This window comes from Cuculus canorus, chromosome 7 (genome assembly GCF_017976375.1).
Source record: "Cuculus canorus isolate bCucCan1 chromosome 7, bCucCan1.pri, whole genome shotgun sequence".
Classification (NCBI taxonomy): Eukaryota; Metazoa; Chordata; class Aves; order Cuculiformes; family Cuculidae; genus Cuculus; species Cuculus canorus.
This window is the reverse complement of record NC_071407.1, coordinates 7208569-7226478: the sequence shown is the minus strand read 5'-3', so window position 1 is coordinate 7226478 and position 17910 is coordinate 7208569. Positions and strand designations below refer to the sequence as shown.

The 17910-nt window shown below is 42.8% G+C and overlaps 1 protein-coding gene across 1 annotated transcript; it reads right to left on the bottom strand.

Annotated features, from left to right (window-relative positions):
* Positions 1 to 1203: 1203 nt before the first annotated feature.
* On the bottom strand, positions 1204 to 11803 carry SMNDC1 (survival motor neuron domain containing 1). Its single transcript, XM_054071145.1, has 6 exons — positions 11664 to 11803; positions 10386 to 10505; positions 6543 to 6685; positions 4518 to 4679; positions 3301 to 3454; positions 1204 to 2289 (listed from the first exon to the last, which is right to left on the bottom strand). The coding sequence occupies exons 2-6, from the start codon at positions 10503 to 10505 to the stop codon at positions 2152 to 2154; spliced, it is 717 nt and encodes a 238-aa protein (XP_053927120.1). The 5' UTR covers positions 11664 to 11803; the 3' UTR covers positions 1204 to 2151.
* Between the last annotated feature and the right edge of the window lie 6107 nt (positions 11804 to 17910).

Below are 17910 nucleotides of genomic sequence, written 5' to 3'. Positions count from 1 at the left end.
TAGTAAGTATACAGCCCTGTGAGAGACCAGCTGTACTTAGGACATCAAAAGACGTGTAGTGCGTGACAGGTGTGGGCTATGTCTTTTTCTCCAAAGACTTTATTTCCCTTTTTTTTTTTTTCTTTTTGTTAAAAATAACAGGTGGAATAAGGAAAGGCTCCAGTCTTTCCATTCTGACTTCCAGGAGATGCAGTACCTGTATCGCAGCCACCTGTGAAAGAGGTGACCTCCCTCAGCAGTTGGCTGTCCGCAGGGCTGGGCCATCAGCTGTTTGAAGTCACTGCAGAGTCCCCTCTCTGTAGGGTGCTGGCTGCACTACAAACTCCCTTTCTTAAAAGCAGCAGAGTAGGATTAATTTCCTTGTAAGTGTTTTTCTATGCAAAAGAAAGCATAACCCCACTGTTTCCACTGAAGGTAAGGAATTAAGCAGGATCTGCTTCATCTTGCAGTGACTGGATTCACATTTGAGATTCCACACTTGCCCCTTCCCTGATCATTTACTGCCCCCCACGAAGACTCTGACTTTGTCCAATGTATCCAGCAGATTTTAAACACTTTATTTAATAAAAGTTAAACATACAAAACTGAAATTAACACACTTTGTATTCATAAAAATCACCTTCTCCCATCATAGGGAGAACCTTTTTCTATGTATGGATTCTAAACTACTGGTTGTAGAGTTTAGCTTGAGTTGTGACTTGTAACTGATGGACATTTCCACCAATCAGTGCATCAACAATTGCTGACGTGACCTGATCTAGGTAACAAATTACAAAATGAGCTACATTAACATAATATACAGGGAAATAATGGTCAGGGTTAATGGACAACAAACACCCTTTAATTATTTAACAGAGGGAACAGCCGATGTGCTCTTGTCCATTAACTCAGCCCTAGAGTTTACAAAAATAATATCTACATTGTATACAGGGCTACCCATTAACTTCTTTAAACACATTACGGGTTCGGAGATGGCACCACTACCGTAAGTGAGAGACAAATAACACAGGAAAGCAAATCACATAAAATACAAGAAAGCAAGAGCTTTTACACGTGGTTTCCTGAATAAAAGTGAAGGGGCTCAGCAGCGCTGTGGTACAGCTGCACTTCCAGGGAACACTAAGGCCAGGACAGAAACTTCAAACTAACCTTTCCTCGCACACCACTAAGTGGGACGTGGCCATCTGAAGCTGCTGTGCCGCTGTTCTACCTGCCTGGATGGAGGAGGCCCCGACACGAGCTGTTCCTGTGCAGCAGATCTGTGACCGTACCATCAAACCTACAAGCTCTGTGAGAAGGAACAGCCATTTATGGTCTCCAACTCACTGACCCCTGGGGAAGGCTGGGGTGGGTATTTTCAAGTAGAGCTTTCTACTGGGAAACTGGAGTCTACATGCCTTGTCCTATGGTTTTCTGGTTACATTTCAATAACTTTCAATAATGTCCTATTAAAATTTGATGAGTATTTTAACAAACAAAGTATAACATCTCCTCTGCTTAACTTCAAATTCAGACTGGAATTACAGTCAGATTTATTGTTTCTAGCACATAAATCATCATTAGTTATAAGAGATCCTATCAGCCCTGTTCTGCCCTCATTTACAGCTGTGCAAACCAATCTTCAGTGGATTTGTAAGGGAGTTAATTCAGAAATTCCTTAGCAATTCCATGTGATGTATGAGCTCCGCTGGAGTCTGGCTCACACTGACAGAGCTGCAGCAGCTTTGCGATGCTGAGCTTGTCACCGAGATAGCAGACAGAACGGTGACTACAGAAACGAGGGAGGCTGGGAAGGTGCCATTTTTATACCACCACTTTTCTTAAGGAAAAAACCCTTCACTACAAGTATGAATGGAAGATTCCAGAGATCCAAGCTGCAGATAACCACTGTTTTCGGAGTAACAGGTAACAGCAGTTCATGAAAACCTTTACCTGCAGAATGTATTCTAATGCAACTACAAAAAGACTAATGATTAGGGTGGTCAAATCAATAGCTGGAGATTTAAGGCTCATATCAGCTGAAGCCAAAGTGATGGTGACAAAATGGACTACTCGCTATGTGCCAACAAATAATTTACTTTTAGAAAAATATAATGATAAAAAGATAAGTGTAAAGCCCTGCAGAGATGAAGTTCCACCTTTTTTTTCCTGTTACTGAGGCATCAAATGCCTGACATTATATTTAGAGGTATCTTGATACTGTGTCATAGGTTTGTCTGCAATTCCACACGTTCCAACGCCAACCTTGCCAGTTACACTCTCAGGGGAAGCAAAAATACTCCTCTTCACCTGCAAATGAAACAGAAAACACCATTTTTGAGTAATTACCACAGTATCATAGTATAGTTCAGGTTGGAAGGGACCTTTAAGATCATCTAGTTCCAACCCCCCTGCCATGGGCAGGGACATCCCACTGGCTCAGGCTGCCCAAGGCCCCACCTGGCCTTGAACACCTCCAGGGATGGAGCAGCCACAACCTCCCTGGGCAACCTGTGCCAGTGTCTCACCACTTTCATGGTGAAGAAATTCTTCCTAATGTCCAGTCTAAATCTGCCCCTCTCCAGTTTATACCCATTCCCCCATGTCCTATCTCCACAACTGCGTTTAACAACTGCGTCTTAAAAACACAATCAATCATTACAGTCATAAGTATTTAAATACTTGCAACTTCTTGCTCTACAGACAGAGAGTTTCTCAAGGCTGGCTCGTCCCTGTGACGTTACCAGCAAGTGTGACAACAGAGCCGGGAACTTCCTGGCTTCCAAGTGCTGGATAGGATTGTGGCACTCATGACCTTGGGTCAGGCCCACAATTCACCTTTCACATGAGATGATCTTTAATGATTGTTCCTAACACTGAAGTTTTACCACTATTTCTGGCAGGTCGTGGTCAAGCCATGATAAAAATAAGACTTTAAAACATCCTTGCTACCTTTTTTTGCACTATGCTTGCTATTCCAGGGCAACTATTTAGTCCTGCTCTGCCACGAGATAGACAGGGCTTGGAGGTTCAGACAGGCCCTCAGGTTCCAAGTTCCAACAAACCTGGCAACTGAGAGATCCCCCAGCTCTCCAAGCTACAGGCAAGCTCAGCCCCTTAAGAAGAGCCAGTTCTCCAAAACGAACCAGTACAAACCCAGGCCTTCTAAGTGCACAAAATACCAAACCATGCTTCAGAATTACAAAGATCACACCCCCCCTTTAAATCCATTTGAAAACATCATCTTCCTCTCCTCCAAAGCACTCACTGCACAGAATTCTTTGCCCTCTTGTTATTCACATACTGACAAATCAAACAAACCTGGCCTTTTTTGTTTTTAGAATAGGCTCTGTTGTTAAACTGTTGCCACTTGACTTTCTGGTCCTCTCGTTCCTGTTCGAGTTCTTTAATTCTCTGAGCTTTTTTCAAAGCTTTCTTCTTTTTGTACTCTCGTTGCTGGGCTATCATCTCTTTTCTGGAGAGAAGGAAAACAGACATTTTATGTTTGTGCCTTTTCCCATAAGAAACTAAAATCCCTGTGAGACAGACACACACAATAGCTCTCCATAAGCAAATGACAGGAAAAAAAGCTTGTAAATATTTTCCACTTATAGAAATAGATGGAAAACAAGTCTTTCCATGAATAAGTATTACACTACTTATTTACATATTTGGACATAAGAACAACAACCACCACCCGATTAAGCCCATGCCAAACACAGCAACCCATGGGATTGAGTGCAATTCATTCCTGAAACTGAAATTGTACCCATCAGCACTTCTACATTCCAGAAACATCTAGGATTTGGAAACTTTAAACAGCCCATTGGAGTGAAAAGCCCAAACTTTCCTGGAGGTCTGCAGGACTCTCATGCTACCAAGTACTGAACAGGGATGGAAGGAAAAGAGCAAATATCGGTGACTTCAGTAAAGATGAAGAAGTTCAAGGAGTTGACCTACACCACAAAGCAGTGCCCCTCAGAACAATCCCTTAGGGAAGAGATCACTGCCTGTAACAACCTCTGAAATTGTACCACCTCTTCCCCACCTGCAAAATGTTTTCAGCCCTTAAAAATACCATTTTGTGCAAGGCACAGCAGGATATTCAGTAAAGTACATTCCCCGTTGACGGGGTCAGCACAGCCATCCTAACACAGGGACAAGGCAGGGGTCAAGTCATTTGTACTGCAAGTACACTTGTCGTTAGCCCCATCACAGCTCCAAGAGCAGCCTGCGCCACATCTGGGCTGAAATCTGGGGGCTCTCTGCTGTCAGTAAAAACATACTAACTTTTTTACATCTACCACTTCGATACCTGATATCTTGAGACAGCACAATCTGAGTATAAACCAAGTCTATTATGTTACCTTGCCAGGACACGTAACACACACGATACCAGTCACGATTATCTACTAAACACTACCTGCTGGACTGATCTAAAATCCTTCTTCAAGCAAACATGAGGATATTACAGACGCAACATTTCAAAAAAGAGATGTTCTATTTCATTACTCAATTTATGTCTCCGTACAACTTACTTGGACATGGGTTTGTTGCCACTGTCCTCTTTTGCTTTCCTTCCCTCTTCCACAGGCTTGAGGTTGAACAGAGGTGTAACTTCAGCATTGCCATATCCAGCAAATGTGATCGCAGCTGTTCCATTCTCTTCATCTATTTCTTCAATCTCAGCTTCGTAACACCTGTAAAGATATCATGGCTGTAAGCATGTGAGTAAAGCTTTAATACTCAGCCCTTCAACACCTACACTCAGCCAGCTAATGGCATTATGTAAAATTTTGCAAATATCAGCCTTCATTTTCAGGGAGAAGACACAAATCAAACCAAGAGATTATTTTCTTAAGGTCCAAAGGATACAAGTATAAAGATCAGAATCTGCTGTATTTGACCTTTAGCAACAACAAGCAGCGGCCTCGCAGTTATCAAGACTAATGATTAATGCTGGGGCCAATCTAATCAGATACCCTGAGTTCTAATTCTGGCAGGATTGACAAGACCCACCCACCAAAATCCTTCATTCACAGAACACAACTTTCAGGGAAGTCATTGAGGAGTTTTGGGAAATGTCCGCTCACAGCAGTAAAGCTTTGGTTCCATTTTTCTCTGTATGAAAAAGAATTAAGAAAACCAGAAGGTTTGAAAAAATATTCCCTCTGCAACACTCACAAAATGAAAAGTTTTCTTATTGACTAGGAACAACAATTTTGAAATTTTAGCAGAAATCAGTCTATTTCATATTTACAAGTATGAAAAATTTTGATCAAACTGACCTCAGAATGGGAAAGCGGAAAAAAGCCACTGACATTTCCAAAAATATTAAAAAGTAATTGAATCTACATTTAGAGTAAAAGGATACATGTAAAGTTAATAGAAGAACAAAATAAGATGTTTCCTAGACAATATTGCAGTTAATATTTATTAAGTTAAGTTTCTTGTGTGATTTTTTGTGGGCCAACATCACCTTGAGTTCAGTGAGATGGAAATAAACGGAAACTCAAACAGCATGAGGTAAAAAATAATTACTGGCCAGCTCTTCATAAATCACTGGTCACTTAAATGTCACAACAGAAGCAGGGGGTTAAAGAAAAAAGCAACTCAATTAAGCCAAATAAGATCCACTTCAGTGGACACTGGCACATTCTTCCCCAAGCTCTGATCCTCTCACCTGGCGACCAGAGCCAGAAGAATGGCCGGTGGTGACCCAAGACAATAAGACTCAATTAAGTTCTTACACAAAAGCATTTCACTCAATAATTTATGACAGAAAAAAGGTTCACTTTTAGGCTTGTTTTCTACCCAATACATCAACAGCCATACCAATATCTCCACGTAGTCCCTACATTGTTAGTAAACCATATTTATTGAACAACAGAGCTTCTAGGCAGTAATGATTGGCATATTAGTCCTGCATAAATAGTAATTTCAAGAAAGTTGCAAGAATTATACACTTTTGCAGCATGGAAAGTAATTTTAGAATTTTGTTTAAAAGATTATTAAGTTAGAAAGAACTGCTTGAGTTCTCAGAACTTTACAGGCTAATGTAATGGAGACTAACTCCAGAGGCTGATTGATTCTGTACTTGCATTACACAGCTATTTAGTCTACAGACCAATCCCAGAATTTCCAATGAGAGGCACAAACTCAGACACAGCAAGGATTTTTCTGGATAGCAATCGATTACGTATGTATGAATGCAACAACAAATAATGAATTATACATCCTGAAACATTTATGCAAGCCTGCTCCGAGACATCAATTCACGAGAGTCTGCAGTTTATTACACTAGCAAGTGGTTATTTAACAAAGCTACCTTAGTTTTATAAAGTTAGTCACAAACAGGCCATTCCTAGGAAATGACCCCACATCTCTTTGCTTTTTATCTAAAATACTGACTTTTATTAAAGACAGTACCAGAATACCTAGTATCATATTTACTTCCTAACGTCTTTTTGTGTTTAGCCACCCCAGGGGCAGTTCAAACCGAATGAAAATTTCTTACCATTGAACTATTTCATGTAACTGTTAGAGAAGTTTTCTACACTTACTGTCCATCCTCACTCCATATTGCCATGCACCTATCCCCAACCTTCCAGGAGTGACTGGGCAAAGCAGAAGCAGAACTGTCAGAACTTGCAAGAGTTTCCGAAGGTTGTGTTGAAAGAAGATCTTTGGTTAGTTCTATGACTTCCTATAAAAGACAAAAAAACCCCACAAAGAGTAATATTTCAAACTCTGTTACCATGCATTCTTACCCCACATTTACTTTTTTTTTTTTTTTAAGAAACTACTACATCAGCTATGAATTTCATATGAAGTGGACTAAGCTAGTTTTGGCCTTTTAATCATTTAACTAAACTCACTCATTGCTAACACACCTAACAAGATGTATGGTCCTCATTGCATTGCAGGAAAGTTGCCCAAGCCCTCCTCAAAATGTCAAAAAGCAGCCTATTATTGTTATAGCATTTATTTCTAGATGAATTGCTTAGCTATCGGCACAAAGACGCAGCTCAACAGTCTCAATAATGGGATGTTGGTTACTGACCAGAAATCACACACATGGCAGAACAAGTATTCAGCAGGACAGCGCTCCAAGGACAAAAGGTGAAAGGACATAAGGCTTCTATTCTCTCTCTAGCTGGTAATTTGTCCCACTCCTTCCTATTTTCGACTGGCCGGCTGTATTGCATGTAGTGATGTCTAAACCACACAACTACAAGTATGACTGCCGCACTTCTGAGTGCTGAAAAGTGTTTGATCTTACTCAAAAACATGTGGATTGGCTGAACTGAAGCACCTAGAGCCAGGGTGGAAGAGAACCTTACAGGACTGCCACCCTGTAAAGCCCTCTCACTTATAGAAACCACTCAGGTGCATAGAAAAGAAATTTATTTCCTTAAATCATTTTGATGTATTTATCTCCAAATTCCCCGACCTTAAGATTTCAGGTCAGACCTTCTCTCCTTAATCCAACAAGACAAAACATTTTTTTCCTGTTCCTTTAAATATTCATCCACAGACAGGAGCATGCAAAAGCTCCTCCCCAACTTCCTGTCAATGTAATATTCTGATTCTGCACAATCAAAAGCACTGTTCTGCACTATTGCTAAAAAGGAGGCAAGCACCTAAAAGGCCACTTAAACTTTCTGTGTAAGGCAAAGCAACTCTGTGATCCTTAAAGAAAAATTCTTCAGCTCTTTGAGTCTGTCAGTACAAACTGTTGTTGCTCCCTTACCCAGTGGTAAATACTTAAATTACAGATAAAACAATGTTCAACTTCAGTAGAGCCTGAACTTTCAGTTTCACATCCTATTTTGGCCATTGGCATACAAAGACCAGCTCAGGAAAAAGCAGTAAAGAAGCTGATCTTCATTCCTCAAGAACCTAAAGGATCATAAGCAATTCCCAAGTAAGAATTAATACAATATATACTGAAATGCATTTTTATCTCACATACAACTGGCATGAGTGGCCTAACAGTCTGTTTCTGCTGCAGCTGTTAACATCTGTATTTCCAACACCTTCCTAACAAAAGTTCTGCTCTTTGTTTTAGAGGATCTTCTAGTTCATAAGTCCAACAGCAAGCATAGAAACATGCTTACGATTACTTCTATCTGCTTTGGTCTCCATTTTCTCTAATACTACTACCAAACCAGAACAGATTTTTATTAGCAAGTTACCTAATTTGAGAGCGCTCCATAAAACCTACAGCATTAGCCTCCTTTTCCTTCCCAGAGGCAAAATCCCAAACTATTTCTCAATATATAGCTAGCTATATGCTGCAAATCCAAGAAGCATCATGGTTTGACATAGGTATCTCATCTCAGCAGGCCAAATACCGTAAGTCAGGCACAAGCTACCTGAACGCAAGTGTTTCACTACGTACACTACCAGTGATACGAAACTGTTGATTTATTCTTGCCACACTCACAGATGGCTTATGGTAGAGCTTAATCGTGCATAGTTTCAGACAAGTCTACCAAGGATTCTTTGAACTCAATAAAGTCACTTACACACCAGCAAACTTTTGGTAAAAAGCTTCACTAATACGCGCGTTATCATAGCGCTAAGCACACCAGGTAAACATAAATTTTATTGCAACCCATGAGATGGTTCTAAAGAAGTCTTTAACAGAACAGCTCAAAGAAAATTTCTGAGCACAAATTACAACTACCACAAGAGCTCAATACGGCCACACGGGCTGAACAATACAGCTCGTTGCCACATCCCTGTGATGTGAAGGTGTGACCCACAGAGAATACTGGTTAGAGTTCGCCAAGATTTTTCCTGACCAACGGGTCTTTTCAAAGGCTGGCAGAGCTCTACGCTCCAGAACGCAACAGCCACAGACATCATCTCCAGTTGCAGAAGATGACAGCTGCCCTCAATTCTGCTTGATAGAAAAGGTAAGTCTGGTCCTTGGGTGCACAGACACTAGAAGCAAAGTGCTTATAAAAATGTCTTCTAATATTTATTTTAATCTTGTTACTCAGGAGTAGGCTGAGTACAGGAAATGCAGCAGTGCTTCACTATTTACCTAGGAAAAAATGTTTCAATTACACTGTTACAATCTTTTTTAACTAATTTGAAAGCTATTTAGTTAGGACACTGAAGCATTAAACCCATCTTCACAGTAGTTTGACTGGCATATATTAAGTCTGCAAAACATTATGTCATTTTCAAGGCGGAACACGGATAGCAAACCTTTTGGGGATGCAAAGTGTAACGATCTTCCCCATTCTGTGCAGAAAGCTTTTTATAAAAAAGTTTGCAAGTTGTCCTTTCGCATCAATGATCTCTGCATATCAAAGCCGAGGTCGTGTTGGTATCGGAAATATCATCCCATATGGGTTTTGCTGTGCATTTTAAAAATATAAAAATATACACATGCTTTTAACAGTGTACAACGAAGGACATCAAGATGATTTACGAAGTGCCTTGTGGGCACAAAGCCTTTGTAATTTATAAAGATCAGTGCTTTGAGGCACTACTTTTATTTCGATTAAGTATCACTTTTATTGCCGTTATTCCCATACAAAACAGTGGTTACTGATTCTTGTACCAGTTTGGTATGTTTTTATATCTGATAACTGAAGCAGTCCACAACAGAAATGAAGCAACGTTTGCACTCTAATGACAAATTTAACAGCGCTGCTGTTTTCTTTTATATGCCAATATGTTTTTATGTGGCAGAAGAATCTAAAAGACGGCATATCACCTTAAGATTAGGCTGGTGGTCTTCCCGTCACCAAACAAGACCCTAGAAGGACCAGAAATGCTCTTCTAGTTCTTGAAGATGCAATCTGATCTCAAATGGTTAAAAAACTGCAGGTGGGCCAACAAATGAAGAACAGGAGTCTTTTCCTTTCTTATAGGCAAACCTGGACACAATCAAGGCTTGGTTGTACAAGAAATACTGAACTGCATACTATAAAGATGTTATCATTGCAAACGCATGCGAGTAATAAACAGATTCTGGATCAAGCTCAAAAATAAGATATGACATCTTAAGAAGGGCATGTTAAGCCCAACTGTCAGGCTTAGGCGTAGCAATATCAACAAAAAATAATTATTTGCTGAGAGACGCTTTAATACAAATGAAGAAAAGGAGACAGTAAAGACAGCACTGGCATATCTTTCATGACTCTGGTTTTTAGCAGAAGAGTTTACTATATAAATTTGTACATCTTTACCAAGCTACAAAATAAAATAGGTCACACTTTGGGTTTTTTTTCCCTAGCCAACCCTAAGAAAATTGTAACAAATTATGCAAAAAAGAAGTAATATACTCACCAAGAATATGTTTTTGTTGCAGTGTAAATATTTAGGAAAGATGAAACCCTTGTGAAAGACCCAAGTTCAAGTTACTCATACCCTCAAGTTCTCACCTGTAAGTCTTTCTTCAGTTTTAGCAAATCTTCATTTTCTGCATTCCCAGATAAGGCAGCCTCAACTTGCTGGAGCTGAGCTTTGTAGCTAGCCAACTGCTTAGCAAGGTCTTCTGACATCTGCAAGAAACACACACAGAGGACACATCAATGCAACAGCCTTGTTGCTTTTTTATCATGTCTTGTGGCATAAGTAAAGTGAAATAAATAAAGTAACATGAAAAGCTATTAGTAAAGTATTAAAAACGCAACTCGCTAAGTTTCAGTCCTACTCGACTATAGGCAGCTTCTCACCTTAATTTTTATACTGATACTGAAAATGATGGCAAATAAACTCTCTAAGACTCATTTCAGAACTTTATTCAGCAAGCATCTCTTACTCAGGCCTGGGCAACATGAGGGAGCACTATCCATCAATCTGTGCAGCAACACAACAGCTGGGGACAGAATATATTCCCCACTTACATGCACATGTATAAATTCTCCCAGAAATCTTATGCATCTTCTATTCCTTTCCAAAGACTTATTTTAATGCTACTACGAATTTCACAACAGTCACATCTCTGGCTCATTTGGAGCCAGCTCCAGTTCTACCTGGCCTTGCATTTGAGACAGGAAAAGGCTGCAAACAGAAGGGATTGCAAAAGAAGACACCTCTTCTCAGCACAGATCACACTGGTCACAAGACATTATCATCTCCAAAGAACAAACAGCGTCCAGAAAAACACTACTTGAAAGAAAACGTGCTGTTGGAGGGACAGTCTGTCTAACTCTCAAACAAATATAATGGCTTAGATGAAACTTCACTCTACTTTAGCTTAAACCAAAAATATTCCACTTTTCATAGTTTTATAACAGTGACTACTTCTTGTACCAGTACCGCTCAACCACTCCCAAGTGGTTTCTAACAGAAAGCTTAAACATGTGCCCAGGGAAACCGCGCAGTTCCCAGCGGGGCCTTTCGGCCGCCCCCACATCCTCAGAACCGCCCGCGTTTCACAGAATCCTAGAGCGCTTTGGGTCGGAAGGGACCTTAAAGTTAATCTCATTCCACCCTCTGCCACGGGCGGGGACGCTTCCCGCTGCAGCGGTTTCCACTCGGGCCGCCGCTTCCTCTGCGGCGCCCGGGGCCTCCCGGGGCCGGTGGGACCCAGCCCAGGCCCAGCCTAGGCCCAATCCAGGCCCAGCCCGGGCCCGGCCCAGGCCGCGGCTCCCTCCCCGCGGGAAGGACGAGGCCGGCGGGGAGCAGAGGGTGTCGGAGAGCGGCGGGGTTCTCACCTCGGCGGGCGCGTGAGGCAGGCGGCGGGCAGAGCAGGGCCGGGGCAGCGCAGAGGCGCCGCTGCGGGTGCCGGGACCGCACCGTGCGCTCCGCCTCGGCCGGGGAAGGGCGGGACCGGCGCGCGGCGAATCTCGCGAGAGCTGGGGCGTCGGTCACGTGGGGCAGGTCACGTGGGGAGGAGCGCTCGGCGAGGGGGGTGGAGAGGGCGGGGTGTGCAGGGCGGGGTGAGCGAGCCGGGCCGGGGCGGGGCAGCGGCACCGCTCCCGCCCATCCCAGTGATCCATCCCACTGTCCTCATCGATCCCACCCATCCCATCGATCCCACCAATCCCACCAATCCCACTGCTCCCACCCATCCCATTGCTCCCGTCACTGCTACTCATCCCACTGCTCCCATCACTCCTACCCATTGCACCAATCCCACTGCTCCCACTGCTCCCATCACTCCTACCCATTGCACCAATCCCACTGCTCCCATCACTCCCACCCATCCCACAGATCCCACTGTTCCCATCACTCCCACCCATTGCACCAATCCCACTGCTCCCATCACTCCCACCCATTCCACAGATCTCACTGTTCTCATCACTCCCACCCACCCCATCGATCCCACTGCTCCCATCACTGCTACTCATCCCATCGATCCCACTGCTCACATCACTCCCATCCATCCTACTATCCCACTGCTCCCGGCACCATTTCCGACACTACCACTGCTCCTGCTGCTCCCATCACTCCCACTGATCCCACCTCTCCCACCAGGGCTGGCACCACTCCCACCTTTCCCACTGCTCCTGTTTATACCGAAAATGCTGGCAAATAAACTCTTAAAACTCAATTTGGAGTTTGGGCAAGCGAGTGCCCTTCATTGCCCTGGGCGGGGCGAGGGAGCACTCGGCATCCATCTGTGCAGCCATGGGGTGGGATGCATCTCCCACTCACATGCTTGTGTGTGAACCTCCCAGGAATCTTATGCATCTTCTGTTCCTTCCCAAGGATGGGGAGTCCACCACCTCCCTGGGCAGCCTGTGCCAGTGCCTTTTCAGTGAAGAAATTTTTCCTGATAGCCAGTCTGAACCTCCCCCAGAGCAACTTGAGGCTGTTTAGTCTCTCTGTCATTTGTTACTTGGGTGAAGACAATAGAATCATAGAATCAAATTCTTGACAACACCAAACACGGCACTTCTGGCTGCTGAGGTGATGATTAGAACCAGGCAAAGCTTAGTACCCAGCAGCCTGGAAGGGAGCAAGTTTTGCTATTTGATTATACAATGGAAGGGGGTAAAAAAAGCTCAATGCCTCCTTCAAGCCTGTCATGGGAAGGCAAAAATGCTTCCTGGTGGAAATCCTGTAGTTAATTTGGCCTTGAGCCTGGCGAAATAAGCAGGCACTTGAAAAAGTTTGTTAGTATTACCCGGAGGATCAGTGTCTCCTACAAACATCCTGTCCCTCGCGGGCGTCAGCGTGCAGGGCTTCTCAGGAAGATGAGTTCACTTGGACACTCCGAGTTTGTTTACATAGTAAGGGGGAAATACTTCTACCATCTTCTACAACACTTGGTTTATGCCCTCAGAGGATATCCTGACCGAGGATAGCTCTGGAGTCCTCAGCACAGGAAGAGCATGGATATGTTAGAGTGAGTCCAGAGAAGGGAATGAAGATGATCAGAGGTCTGGAGCAACTCCCATACGAGCACAGGCTGAGAGAGTTGGGGTTGTTTAGCCTAGAGAAGAGAAGGCTCCTTGGAGACCTTATACAGCTTTTTGGTACTTAAAGGATGCCTACAGGAAAGCTGGGGAGGGGTTCTTTATCAGGGAGTGCAGGGATAGGAGGAAGGGTAATTTTTTTCAGCTGAAAGAGGAGAGCTTTAGACTAGCTATTAGGAAGAAATTCTTTGCTGTGAGGGTGGTGAGGCCCTGGCCCAGGTTGCCCAGGGAAGCTGTGGCTGCCCCATCCCTGGAGGTGTTCAAGGCCAGGTTGGATGGGGCTTTGAGCAACATGATCCAGTGGGAGGTGTCCCTGCCCATGGCAGAGGGATGGAACTGGATGGGCTTTGAGGTCCCTTCCAAGCCAAACCATTCTCTGTGATTCTATGATATTGGTGTATGATTTGATAAATAAAATACAGAAATTACTGGATATTTTTCACAGACTAATTGATGAGGTTAAGTGTAACAAGGTAACGACAGTCGCATCTTTTCATTTTTTTAATTAAAAATCTGGACAAATTGGTGACTGTTGAAAAGACATTCAAGTTTCTTGATGTAGAGCAATTTTAATGACTTTGTGACCATACCTGTGGGTTAAAATGCACATTAGTACAATCAATTTCAACTTCGTGTCTCAGAACAAGAAATCTAGGCCATATCTGCAGGAATGAAGTGATAGAGAAGAACAGGGTAGGCATGTGCTGTCCGGGTGTCTCTGAAGGCAAGAACAGCAAAAAAAAATCCCATGATTGCATATGCAGGAGCAAGCATAAGAAAATATTTTACTTCTATAAAACACTTTGGTGGGAATTAATACTGTAATAATATACATGATTCTAGAGTCTGGAATTTTATAGGGTCCACAGACGGAGCCTCTGACATTATTCAATGGCTGGAGAAAACATGCCGTGGAAGTCTGAAATGCCCAAGCTGTTTCCTTCGTAAAGGAAGACCAGGAGGTGACTTGATGGCAACATGTAAGTAATTTGGAAGGAAGCTAGAATGAAGTACTGGTAACATAAAAACTTTGCTTAGTTGACTAAAAGCAAAAGTTGCAATTGCCTTTAAGAAGTTTTTGGGTTTTTTTCCTTGGTTTCTTCAGGTCAGCATGATGCCTTTTAAGACACACTTAAACTCTGCTTAAACTTACTCTAACTTTTATAAATTGGAAATCCTCATTAATTGCATCCTTAAAACTGGATTTGTCTTCACCCAAAACCAGAGAATATTTTTCCTGGCTTTGACTAAAGAAGCTCTTTTGTATTATATTGGGGAAAACCAGAATATAAGCAGGACTTCTCCCTGCTCTCTTACAGATCACAATTTTTAAATATGTTTTAGTTAGTGAAATAGTAGGTGCTTGGAGAGATATCTGCATAGTAGCACGTTATTTAAAACTATATATCCAATTATTATCTGGATTTTGTTCATTCTGTATTTGTTAGGAGATCAAAGCAAGTTTGTGCTGTATCTGAACATTTCTAACTGCATCCAGTACTTTGATCTTGTCCACTGGCAGCAGAGTAGCTACCAGAACTCTATCTCTTCGTAAATCCTTACAGTTTATGAGATGTATATACATTGTAGTGTTGTATTACAGTGTATTCATACAACTGAGCTGTGTTATTTACAGACTATAAAGTCATGCCATAGTAATATCATATTACAAAGTTATTGATACCATGATACTGGAATTTATATTTCAAGTTTTATCATGCATGACACATAGGATTTCAGTGTAGTTTATTGCCAGACGAAGGCATGTAAATGTAAATTTAATTCTTCCTCATAAATGCCGTAGAATTTTTTCCCTTCACGTAGTAACAGGAAGAAAAGGCAACTCCATCAGGATTTACCAAAGCCAAGTTGTTGCCATTAGCATTGAGGCTTTCCAGTATGATTTCTAACGGGAAGCTGATGGATGTGGCTGACCTTGAGGAAAATTAGTGTAAGTGGAGACTTCCTCGCCCTACTGGTGCTGTGGGGCAGTTAGTGTAGTGTAATGATTCTCTGTCCTGAGTGGTGCTGCTTGTTGGGAAGATGAGGTTTCCAGTGACCAGTTTGGCTGGGCATACCCTGGGGCTCCTGGAGGGACTGCCTGTCTCCAAGGCAAACTCATTTACACTTGGAAGAGACTGGTGGATTCTGCAGCCATGCTTGACTTGTCCAGGAGGTGGTAGTGGTGCTGCACAACATATTTTTATCACCAGCCAGGAAACTTATTCTGTATAGGTCTACTCTTATGTACCTTTTTTTTTACAGTCTGCTGCATTATTTTTATAGTTAGAGCTAATGGGAACACATATCTGAAGTACTTTCCAAGATAGCTGGGGGTATTCAGTCCAGTGAAACATGTACGTGTTAAATAAATAAGCTCAAATGAGCAATATTCTGCATTCCTTAATGTTAAATCCTGACGCAGCTAAGGGTCAGAGATCAGAGTGCTTGGCAGCAACTGATGTCATGAAGACAATTCTATCCAAATGATTTGATGTCCCTGTTTTTCAACTTTGTACGGATAGATTGTTGTGCTCAGCACAGAGATTTAGTCACTAACAAAAAATTGGCTTCTGCAAACAAAACAGTCTGTCCTCATGACAGAAATTGCAATCCAAAAGTAGGCCATAATGGAGACACTGGAATTTTTTTAGGCTTTTCTGGCAGGCTATCAGCCTGGCAGGCATTGCCCTCTTAAGTAGGGCTGCATGTCCGTCTTGAAAGCCATTGATGTATTCATTTGGATCAAATAATCAAGTAAATATCATATTAGTACTTCAATGTTGATGTTTTTTTTCCTGAAGATGGATGTTTTTTCTCTTTCAGTTGACCTGTGCCTTTAAGCAAAATTGGTGAGGTGTCTTTTTGTTACCATTTGTCATCAGGGGCACAGCTATCAACTTCGTCTGTGGCTGCAATTATGTGCTATTTCCCATTATGAGGCATTTTTTTGTTGTTGTTATTGCTCCTGCAAAGTTTATGTCTATAGGCTGATTTTTTTCTGCAGTGGCTGTTTGGCTCTGGCTGCACTTTGGAAAGATCCAGCAGTTTAACACTTATAAAATCAAGTTATAGAAAGATATGCTGATTGGCTAGTCCCATGATTAAAATATACAGCTGTTCTGTTGAGATGCTCAAGTGCATCTTCGTTTCAAAGCACAAGCTTGAAACTTTTTAGGCGAGTCCTGCTTGGTTAAGGCTTCGCTTTTTGCTGTTCTGCTGTCCTGAAATTTGGCCTGATTGTAAGGTTTTGAAATACCTGTTGACGTGGAAGTCTGTGTGGAAGTGGAGTCAGTTAGGTAAGCGTGTGCACATTTCCAGATGGAATTTAGCTCTGTGCTGCCCTGGTTGCCAACACAGGTTGTGGTGCTAAGCCAAGAAAGTGAGGGCTCAAACATGTTGTGTGCTCTGAATGATTGCAGTAATTATGCCCCATCAGTGAAAAAGGCAGGGTGATGGAAACTGAGGAGGAAAAGTGAATCAGAACTGGATAAGGAGTAAGGGTCAGGCAGTGTGGAGATAAGACAATGTCACAGTTAGGAATAATGGACAAAAGTTTGCGTCCATTAAGACGTCATCCGTTTGAGAAGGGTCTGAGGCTCTTGGATTTCCATTCCTCTGCAATTGATGGCTTGTGAGAGCTGATGAAATGCCAGCTTATGTGGGAAATGACAACCTGCCAGAGTGATCATTTACTTTACTGGCACGAGCAGCAGGTCCATTTGATGGGTATTAATCAGGCATACACAACATACAGTTTGTCAGATGCTATTTTCAGCTCAACACGAGTCTTCGTTTGGGAGCAATATGCCAAGTCAAGGTGTGACTTCTTTCTCTGAGGCATTCTGCCATCTGCGTCAGGGAGCATGTCAGTGCTTGAGGCCTGGGACTCCAGAAGAAGGCAGCTGGAGATGCTGGTTCTTCTTCTTGTGGTGCAGGGAAGTCTGTTGCTGAGATTCCTTACATCCAGAAGGGGTTTGAATGGCAGGAAAGTTGAGGAGGGGATTTTGGAAGGTAGGGAGCAAGGGCCATTGCAGTGGGCAGAGGAGCCTGGGAGGATTAGGAAAAGGAGCTTGAAGCGGCAAGCCAGCAGTGTGGGAGGTTTGGGAAGCAGGAACTCGAGGTTAATATGGGAACAGCGTGGGGGTATATTTTTGTTTGCATGTGGGGAGGGACCTGGGAAGTAAGGAACAAGTCGGACTGCTGTGATGGATTGTGGAATTGCTCTGTGGGAGAGGAGACCTAAGTTCTGCAGTAGTGACGGTAGACTGAAGGAAAGGTATTGTGTGCATAGGGGATGGAAACTTGTAATGGAGGATGTGAAAGGAGAGGGGAGGCAATATTAGATGCAGCTGACAGCAGTGATGACTCTCTGTGTTTTCCCCCAAAAGGAGTTTTTGCAAGATGTGTGCCACACACTAGGGCTTGTGGCAGCCGGTTCACAGTCACTCACAAAGAGCTGAGTGGCCACTGTGCTCTGGTGAGCTGCTCCCCGCGTCCCTCAGCTGCATCTCAGTGCTGGCAGTCGGTCTTTGGTGGT